The following is a 10,698-nucleotide window of genomic DNA, read 5'->3' on the forward strand; positions in this document are numbered from 1 at the left end:
TCACAGCACAGCTGTGTGCAAGAGCAAGTGTGCTTCTGAGCTCTCTGGTGCTGTATCGCAAGCCCCACGGAGCAGCAGCCGCAGGGCAGAGCTGACACAGAAAAGGGCCAAAGTGGGACCTGGGGAGGAAGTGATTTCAGCATAATCCCAGCACTGCATCTGGGAAATAAAAGGCATCTGCCCGAGCAGGCTTTGTGGCCAGCCTGTGTGTGCACTTCCAGGGCAGTGGGGAAAATGGCCCTGGTGTTTCTTGCATGTTAATACAATCAAACCAACCCCTCTGAAGCCAAAGGCAGAGGCCATGTCCACTACCCACAGAGCTAGAAGCATGAGCAGCTGGCACCCGCACTAACGGACGGGTTAACAGCCTTCACTGGGAGCAGCACAGTGGGGTGGATGGAAAATGTGCCATCAAAACTATTTTCTGCCAGGCCTGAGGAAGATTTTGAATGAAAAGCATTTACAGTCTGCAGACGCCGTTACACCTCCAGGGCCTGGGACCAGAACCACTCTTCTGGGTAGTGCGGGGCCTGCTGCAAGGAGCCAGCCCTGAACCCCACCAGCAGACAGGCTCAAACCTGCCATTGGCTAGCATCAGACTTGCAGGCCTGGCCACTGATATAGGAATGCGTCCCAGCAGCTTGGTGCAGACTGCCTGATTCACTAATGCGCTGCTTGATCTGGCTGAGTGTTCCCCAGGGACTGCAGCCAGGTTAGGGGCTATGACACACAGCTGAACAGTTGCAATTCCATCCCTTCCTTCCTCACACCTCAGATTCATGTAATGTCTATTTTGTAACACCTCCTCCCACTGAAATGCCTTCCTGGTCAGCATGACCTCTGGGTTCATTCATTCTTAGCTCTAGCCCAGGCTGTTTTCTAAATGAGACCCTCCTGCTGCTCTGCTAAGCGTTACACAGCAGCTAATGATGAAAACTGGAAAGCAACTGTTGGAGGGAAACCCCCAGCTGGGGGAGGTGGGTGGTGAAAGTAGTCAAAGGAAGGAGACTCACCCGCGGGAAACTGCAGCACTTTTCCCTGGGTGAGTCGCAGTATTGTCCTATCAACGTAGGCAGAATTTTTTTCTGGAGCAGTCAGTTTGCAAATTCGTGGGTTTTCCTTTAATCAGACCACTCTCTGCTTCAAACAATTCTAGAATGCAGCATTTAATAAAACCACAGCATGGTGACCTCAACGTTATCACAAAAACTTACTTAGAAAAATACTCATTCACTCTTTCCAAACCGATCACTACTTCCTGATTGTAAGTTTGAATGAATCTGCTTAACGTCTCCCCCCCCCACCTCCTTCTTACAACACAGACTGTATATAAACCAGTGAAATCCCCCAGTATGAACATGAATTTCTGAAAACTCCTTCTGTCAACATCAATCTCTGTTAAGTTGCTCCTGGGACACAGCTCACAATGACGTTCATTCCAGCAGGTAAAACCATCTTTGTCAAACCTATTCGATTTTTTTTTAAAAACTTTGCTGATTTTGAAGCACTCAGACACACCTTTTGTCTAAGGCTTGGCTGCTTGATGCAAAGAGAAACCCTTAAGAAACTTTCCCCCTTGTCTAAACACCTCTGGGAATTGGCAGTAAAAAGCAAACATGTCTCTTTGGCATATTTCCACCAGCCTCTGGAAATTTATATCACTCTAAATTCTTCCAAAGGGGGCTTGAATTCTTCTGGGTCTCTTGCTGCGGAGAAACACTGAGGACTCTTGTTTAATTACAGTTTTGAAAAAAAAAAATCAGGTAACTAAGGATGTTGCCAATTGCAAAATGGTTTTGGATTGAACAGAACAGAGCCGAGCTTATCGGAAGGGTAGGCACTGAAGCCAGGCCATTGTTCTTGTAACCTGAGTATAAGTCATGTCTGTGTGAAATGTTACTGGGTATATTGCGCTGTGCAGACCTGGGGCGGAAGGAGAAAAGATGTTTAAGGGTTTGGTGCACAGCAGGCAACGTGGCCAACTAGGTGATGCATTTGGCTGTGACTCAGGAGCTCTGTCTGCCCCTGGCTTCATGCGCGTCCTTGGACAAATCGTTGTACCTGTTTCCCTCTCTGTGGAGTTGGGCTAATGGGCATGGTACCGGCCCACACTGGACCCTCTCTGCTGCGTGTCTGAGTACATCAGGATGGACACTGTGTGCTTTACTCTCCATCCAGCTTTGCTGTCATTGAAAATGCCCTTCCCTGAACACGAGCACTGCTGTGGGAGAGGAAGTCCTGTCAGCCGCACTGTACAAATTAGGGCACGGATGTAAATAAAGTAATTATTGTCTGACGTGTGACCTGCAGCACTTCTGAGGTTCTGACAAGTGTGGACAGCTCCAGCATTTGTCAGATCCCAGGAACTATGTGGTTTTCCTGCAGCTGCACCGTGACAATGCCTGTTGAACTGGCTGTCTGTAGGCCCATAGCACGTGACAGGCTTCACACGATCAGGCCCTTCAGAGGCTGTGCCCTGTAGAACCTGAACAGTGTACTTGTTCTCCTCGCTGGGCAGTTTATACTGCTGGCTAAACCACTGTGAAGGCTGAACAGTATTCTCAGCTCTGGCACTGTCTTGCTGGGTGACCTTGGTTGTGTCAGGCCGTGACTCAGTTTCCCCTAAATGAGGCTGACAAGGTTTACCTGTCTTTAGAAAGGGCCTTGTGATCTTGGATGAAAAGCACCAAATAGGTGCCAAGGATTATCATTCAGAACACCACTATGACCCCTACCCTCTAATACTTCCAAATGGCTGCACATTGGCCTCTGGGCTGGGAGGGCCACGGAGAACGAGCAGGGTTGACACAGTGAAGGAAAGAGCATGCAGATTGTGCTTTGTAACACTGCTTGACCTGCCTGTCCTGCAAAACGGTGGTGTGGGATTTGCCTACGTGGCCACACCAGAGGTGGGGAGCCTGAGCCAGTGCCCTGCAATAGACAGGCCAGCAGCTGATTGTGGGGGGTCGCCAGGCGTCCCCTCTGGGGTAGGGCGAATGGGGACATCAGGGAGTAAAGGAAGCCAGGAGCTGCCCTTGTTGTGGAGAGGGGCCAGAACTATGGTGCCTAACCAGTAGGTACTGCCAGAGCTCTATAGAGGTCTATAGCCAGGTTCTAGAGCAGCTACTGCCAGAGCCAACTAGCCACACTGCTGTGAAAAGCTATCTATTGTTCAAGCCAAAGACCCCACATGGCTAGTAGCTCGTGGGTTGGACACCTGCTGCTAGAAGAAACACTCCGCTAGCACTGAGTCTTTAAATCACAGCAGGCTGCCAGGCTGAGGCATGGCCAGGGCAGGTCCTAGGCAGGAGCTCGGTAGCAAGTCAAAGAGAGAAGCACTTTCACACCAACCTCCTCAGGCTGATAAAGCTCCCAGGGCAGTGAAGCTTTACTGCTGTCATGTGACAGGAGCTGAGATCAACGCTCCAGCCAGGCTAAGTCCCCATCAGACTGGCCTGTCCAGAGCCTAGTCCTGGGCGTTCTGCTGCACAGCAACCATTTCTCCAACCAGGCCTTCACAGCAGCTTTTCGGGAATGCTCGCTAGCGCAGGGGGCAGTGGTCCCTGCAAGCTGAGTGCTTGGGGGCTGCCCAGGAGAGAGTCTAGTGCCGTCCAGCGGCATGCCCACAGCCAATTTCTAGTGGTGGTAAACATTTGCGCATGCCTCAGTGCACCTCACAAAATTCATTCCACACACAGGTGGAAAAACTTAGAGGGACCCTGGGGGGTCTTTAATAATTCCTAGCACTTGTCTTCAGCAGACATGAAAGCACATTGCAAAGGCAGGTAGCATCACTACCTTCATGTCTCAGCAAAGGAAACTGCCTCACACAGAAACTTGTCCATGGCCACCCAGGAGGTCAGACTGGAGCTGGAACTAGAACTGGAAGACTCAGAGGCCCAGACTCCAGTGTTAACCAGTAGACCACCCTGCCTAGCAGGGTCCCCTGGGAGAGGCCTCAGTTAGGTAGTTCTGAAACGTGTCACTCTTTTGACAGCCTGGTCCCAGCAAATGGGCACAGCCTGCTCTCCCCACTGCCCTGCTCCCTCATTTGCATGCCTGGTTAAGGCTCACAGGGAGTCATGGACACCTACTCAACCTGGGAGCACAAAACAGTGACGGAGGAAAGCAAACCGTGGGGGAATCCTGATGAGGCGCAGGGCAGGGCTGAGCCAGGGGCCGGAGCTCGGGAGCTGCAGACAGCAGTGCATAGCTGCTTGGGAGACGGGGGGAGTGGGCATTTTTTCTGGGCTCCACTCCGAGAAGAGAGAGGAGAACATGGCCTGTAGGACCAACTGCAGCCTGTGTCTACAGGAGCTACATGGGATGGGGGCACAGAGGGACCTGGGTGCAAACGGGTTGGTTCAGGGCAGGCAGGACATTGCTGCCACCTCTGCTTTGTCAAAGCAGCCCATGGACTTCCATAGCATGTACTTCTGACTGCAGCCCTGGCACTGGCTGGCCTGGGAAGGGGGTTCTGCTCCCAGAGATCAGCCTCTCCACCCGGGCAGTAGCTGGTTCTCTTCCCCACAAGCTGTGGCCTGCTAGAGACCCTTCCCTGGTCACGACAAGGGAAGATTCTTTTGCACCACTGAGACTTTCCGGGAGACAGATGAGCTCGTGGCTGGCTGGGCACTGGACTCTGCTGGCTGCTTTTTCACCACCCTGACTCACCACTCCACCTTTTCTCCGTGTGCAGGTGCTGTCCCCTTGCTGCTGCTTATCCACTGCAGGCTGGCAGAAGGCAAGGCACTGCCGGTGAACACCCCCAGCCCCATGTGTGAGAACCTGCACTTGTGCAAACACAATGTGGTCGAGCAGACCCACAAGCTAGTGGCATCGCTCAATGAGACAGCTCAGCGTCTCTTCAGCGTCTACGTAAGTACCCACTGGAGCCTCAGATCTTCCCAGATTAAAACCATGTGAGCCACACAGGCAGGAGACGGGGCTGTCCCATTGGCCTGCCCTGCTGCTCAGCCCCAGCGACATTGTACGGGCAAGTGGGAACCCCCAGGAAGAGTTCATGTAAGATGGACCAGTTTGTTCCACAAGAACAGGGCCACAGGATGGGCCCTGGAGGTCAGCTAGGGATGCGCCACTCAGTTTCAGCACCCAGGAAATGAGAGCCAGTGGGCGGGCACAGAATTGTGCCCTGCATTGTCCCACCACAAAGCTTGGGAGGGTGCTGGGGCTCTGGCCTTTAGGGTGATCAGGTGGGTGGGGCTTAGTGGGCTACTTTCTCAGGAGTGGAATGGTGAGTCTGGCTGCCAGCCTCAGCTGGGGAAAGCCATTGGTGGGCCACCTGCCAGGCCTTGGGAGGATGCATGCTAGAGGGGTGAGCACTGGTGGCATTGTGGGGGGGTGCGGCAGGGCTGAATTGGGGGCAGTGTATGCAGGGGGCAGGCGACTGAGGTGCCCTAGTCACATTTCCCTTCTCATCTCCCCCAGCTGGCCTTCCAAGGTGATGCATTCAGCAGCCACATGGATGAAGTCTGCAATGCCAACACCTCCTACTTCCCTGCCTTCCACGTGAACCGAACCAGCCACAAGAAGGAGATCATGGTGGCCTTGTACAGAGTCTCTGTCTTCCTGAATGCCTCGCTGGGCAACATCACCAGGGACCAAAAGGAGCTTAACCCCACGGCTAAGGAGCTGCTGGAGCAGCTGCACAACACCACCAAGACCACGCGGGGCCTGATCTCCAACCTGACCTGCCTGCTGTGCACCAAGTACAGTGTCTCCCACGTGGACGTGACATATGGCAAGAACAGCAAGGACATCGGCACCTTCAAGAAGAAGCAGCAGGGCTGCCAGGTGCTGAGGAGGTACGTGCAGGTCATCTCCCAGGCAGCACAGCTCCTGCCACCTCACCTCTTGTAGGCATAAGCTGCCAGCCCGGGGACCCTTCTGCTGCGCCTGCTGGCGGCACAGCATGGCTGAGGGAAGCAGAGGTCTGCAGCAGGGAGTGACTGCAGGTGGCTGACAGGGCACATGACAGCCAGGCACAGACTGGAGGGCGAGGGGATGTTGCAGGAGGTGCTGTTGCCCTCTTGGTTTATACAGCTGCTGAGCTTTCAGGGCATCTGTGCGTTGGGTGGGGCTGCCATGGCTGCGTGGCGTGGGACAGGCGCCCTTCGACAGCTGCCTCCAACCTGCCTCTGCACGTGCCCGGGGCACCTCTGGACTCTTCTTTCCATGGGTGATTTGTTATTAATCAGCCTTGTTGGCTTCCTATTTATTATCTCCCTGATCCTTGTTTGACTATGCCTCCCCACCACATGCCTCTATTTATTTGGATGTTAACGAGGTGAGTTCTATCATGTTTGTATGGTATTTTAATTGTGTTTTGATGATGCTGTTCAGTGCCCAAGGGCCTCAGGGACAGGGCGCGCTAGAAACAGCATGAATTCTTAGTTTGTGGGAGGCCAAGTGGGCTGGAATTGAGACAGAAGATGGTTTGGAAGAAGCCCAAGTAACAATGACCTGGCAGATAGATGCACAGGGCTGCAGAGCAGCCTGAGAGTGGCCCTTGTGGAGGCCCCATGCACTGGGTGGTTGACAAGCAGGCTGGGGAAGGTACAAGGCAAGGATACTGCCCTGGCCCAGCGAGCTGGATTGTGTAATGCTTTGAACCACCCTCTCCTCTGACTTCAAAAGAAGTGAGTACAGCATTTAGTCCTTTGATGCTCAGAGGTTCGGTACAGCACCTGAGCTTCGCCGCATCTTCTTTGTCCCTCTTCTGTACTCAAGGCCTTTTCTGATCTGATTAGCCAGCCACGCTTTGGGCCTGCTGGAGCATCAGGCCTATCTGGGAAGCCCAGGTACTGTGTGAGATACACCTCCTTACAGATATAGCATCACCAGAGGCAGGGTTTTAAGAACAGGGTGTGCTCAGTTGAGTCCAGGTGATGTTTCCCTGAACTCCAACCTAGAATGTGTCTCTGTGGAGTTGGGTTGGACAGATGGTGGCCAGCAAGGAAGCCCTGGGACCCTGCACTCAGGGTACACACCTGCTGCAAGTCCACAAAGCCAGGGCTGGTGTTCTGGGGTAGCAACCAGGACAGTTGCCCATGGCCCCCCACCTGGCGAGCCGCAGGCTTCAGCTTCCACAACTGCAGCAATCCAGTAGGAGCAGGTAGAGGAGGTGGGGCCAGCCCACACGTCAATTTTTCCCCAGACCTCATCAAGTCGAGTGCTGGGCCTGCACACATTACCACTGTGAACAGCAGGAGGAGACGCAGCTTTGCTCAGAAAAGCTGGGAGAGCAGCTGCTGCTCTGCATGACCAGACTATGAGATTCTCTTCCCAAGTCATGTTCAGAGTGGCAGTTGCCCTAACATGGGGCTGCACCCCTGAGGGCCTGCCTTGTGGGGAGGCACCTTTTAAATCCAGGGAGCACATGTGACAAAATTTCACTTAAAACAGAAACCAAAAATCCCTCTCAAGCTCAGGACCAACTTGTACCACAGCAGGGGTCTGGTTTCTAAGAGGCTTTTCTCCTGCCTGGGAGAAGAGGGTCTTCTTCTCTGTAGGAAAGTACTGAGAGATGTGTTACTGACAAATCAGAACCATTTAGTGCACAGCCTCATCAAACCCCTCCTAAAGAGGTACCTGGGCTCAGATAAAATGAAACATGTATTTGACCTATCAGGATATTTGCAAAATGTTGCAGCCCTAGTTTTGGTCAGTTCTGTAAGCTCCACTGAGAGGCTCTGAAAGGACCTCAAGGACACGCATGGCCAGGTGTGATCTTCAGCTCAGCATTGAGCCACCTTTTAAACATTCTCCAATTCAGCCTTAGGTAACTGGGGTCAAAGGTGGATGAATCAGCTGGCCTGCATGAGGCAGGAGGTCAGACTCCGTGATCTTCTAGCTTTAAAATGTAGCATGATGAATTCTTCAGTTCTGGCCTCTGGTAATCAGAGGTGGGGAGCTGGACAGACCGGCCTGCTGCCTGAGCAATCTTGTAACCGCCCATGTTTGCGTTTGTCCGTGTTGTTACTTGCACTAATAGGAAGGCACTTGTCGAGTGAAAGGTGTGGTTACTCCAAAGTAGACGTGCTTTCTCTTCTGCCCTGGCACCTTCCATGCAGCTGGCTCTGCATGCCTGGCAGTTCCTTGTGCACACACTGTTAAACCAGAATGATGAGCAAGGCACTCAACATGCAGGGCAGCTGCCTGGGTGGAGGTGTGGGTTGCTGCGCTGCTTGGCCAGTGGCTAGTTTGGCTTTTTCTCTGCACTCTCCCAGCAGCTGGGGGATGGAACCCAGGTTCAAAGTACCGATTTTCTTAAGTCTTCACTTACATTTTCAGTACCTGCAGTGACCTGCCCCCTGCGGTGAGGAAAAGGGCTTTTCTCATCAGGAAGGCAAAAGGGGGCTGTCAACCCCTATGAATGTAATTGATAGTCACTATAAAGGGCTCAGTTGTGTCTAGGTTAGTGACTGAAATGGCTGGGGGTCAGGTGGGACAAGGAAACAGAGGTGCTGGTTCTTGGAAGGCAGCTGGACACTGATGTCCTGATTGCATTGTATCTTTCTCTGGGGTGTCAGGGCCCTCCTTGTAACCTCAGGAACTGATCCCTGCAGGGGAATCTGGCAGCCTTGTTTCCCGGCTTGCTCTAGTGTAAATCAGCAGACACTAGTTCAAACAGGGCAAATGCCAGGGAACCAGGTCTATTTGCTAACTGACCCTCACCGGCTCCCCGAGGCAGGCAAGGTTTGGGTTCTCACTCACCCCATTTTACAGATAGCAAAACTGAGGCAACATGCTTTCAGCCTCTGGTTTTGGGGGTCCAACCTGAAACACAGAGCCTGATTGTAAGAGACACTGAAACACAAGCGCAGCCACAGCTAGTCAGGAGATTTCCACCACCTCTGAAAAGCAGAGCAAACTCTCTCCAGCTGGGCACAGGTGTCGCAAATTCTAACCCCTGCAGCAAAGTGCACTTTAAAGGCTGTATCACAAGTACTGTGCTGGCACATGAGCACTGCATCCAGGCCACGAAATGAGCAGTTTAGAAGATTCAGCCAAGGGCTGGACTAACGTGCGTCTGAATTCTAATCCAGCTCTACAGAGCTGCACAGCACAGTTGCTGTTGCACTGGGGACACAATTTGCCCTGTTCCGTACATTGGTGCAAATCAGTCTGCACCCCTGTAGGGGCTATGCTGCACATGGCGCTGCTGCGCCAGGGGGCGAGAGCTCACTGGGGGGGGCTGTGACAGAAGTGCTGATGACGATGACATGGAAAACTAGCTGTGTGCACTCCACAGTGACAGGCTGGTCTTCGTGCCGTGGTGTGGCTGTAAAGTGTGCACCAGGCTATGTGTCTGACAGGATGTTTAATAATAATAATAGTAATAATAATAGTAATAATAATAATAATTAATTATTAATAATAATATTGTATTATATTTATTTATTTTTTATACTTTTTAAAATGTCTTTTTTTATAATAAATATTTTGAGACTGCCTCTCGTTTGCTTGTTGTTTTCTTTGCACTCTCCTGTTGTGTTGCACTTTTTACCCCTGGAGCTCCCCCACCCTGCAGTAACTGCTGAATTTTGGCTGCGTCTCTTGTGCCCCTGCGACTCAGCAGTACTGGGTCAGCTTCAAGGTTCCCGCTAATTGTTTCCACCCCTGGGTAGAATACATGCTGTTACATGCAGTGCGGCATGGAAAGAGTTCGTTGGGGTTGGTCCTGCTTTGGGCAGGGGCCTGGACTCAATGACCCTTTCAGCCCTAGGATTCTATGTGTGGATGTGCACCACCATAGAACCACGTTCTGCGGGCACTCTGCGAATAAGCTGGATGTCACCTGAATCTCTCCTGGGCCCAGTGGTTCCTCTCCCAAAGCCATTTCATTATGGCCATAAGCTGGAGGCTGCTGTAATGAGTGGCATCTTTCTGGATGTTGGATCAGGTCTCAGGCCTCAGATTTCCAACTGGGGCAGAATTTCAAAAGTGCTCCATATGGGGGATATTCCTGTGGCCTAGCCCTGACGCAGGGCTGCCAGAGTTCCACCCCTTCCCCCGCATGGGGCAGAGGCTAGAGGGGCCATGCGTGTGAGGTTCATGCTTGGCAGCGCCAGGGCCTCGAGGCACCCTGGAGAGGCTTAGAGCAGCTCCAGTTGCCTAAATTACACTGGGGCTGTAGCAATCCCAGAAGCAGCTAGAAAACCCAGGGTGCAAGTGGCATAAAGCCACCTTTATGCGCTCTCTCAGTCCCTCTGGGCTGTGAACAGGGATTGGCAGGAACAAGCCCCGACTAGTTCTTCAGGCATGGGACCATGACGGCAGAGTAGAGCTTGGCACAGGAGCTGGCGACATGGCACCAGTGCACTACAGTGGTGGGGGCCACCCTGTCCCTCAGTGCAGAGAATGGTGAGAGTTGTGGCTCTCATCTGTGCCCAACTGCTTGGCTCTGCTGACTATTCCGACAGCTGGAAGGAGCCCAGCAGTCACTCTGACCATCCCCTTCCCTCCCTGACTCCCTGGTGCCCCAAGGTGCAGCAGCAGGTTGCAGTGTCGCCTGTTCCCAGCTGTATGTGTGGCAGGGAACCCCCCTATGCTGGCAGTCCCCCAGAGGACACCAAATGGCTTAAGGCAGCTTTGCTGCTCCTTTACATCAGCAGAGCCAGCCTAAGCATACACTGGGCAAGATCACAGGTGTTAAAAAGCTCCACAGGCCACTGA

General features: G+C 52.7%; 1 protein-coding gene across 1 annotated transcript; it reads left to right on the forward strand.

Annotated features, from left to right (window-relative positions):
- Positions 1–1,426: 1,426 nt before the first annotated feature.
- LIF (LIF interleukin 6 family cytokine) lies at positions 1,427–5,880 on the forward strand. The gene is made up of 3 exons (XM_075013036.1): positions 1,427–1,445; positions 4,700–4,878; positions 5,449–5,880. Exons 1-3 carry the CDS (start codon positions 1,427–1,429, stop codon positions 5,878–5,880), a joined length of 630 nt encoding a protein of 209 aa, XP_074869137.1.
- The last annotated feature ends 4,818 nt before the right edge of the window (positions 5,881–10,698 follow it).

This window comes from Carettochelys insculpta, chromosome 18 (assembly GCF_033958435.1).
Source record: "Carettochelys insculpta isolate YL-2023 chromosome 18, ASM3395843v1, whole genome shotgun sequence".
Lineage (NCBI taxonomy): Eukaryota > Metazoa > Chordata > Testudines > Carettochelyidae > Carettochelys > Carettochelys insculpta.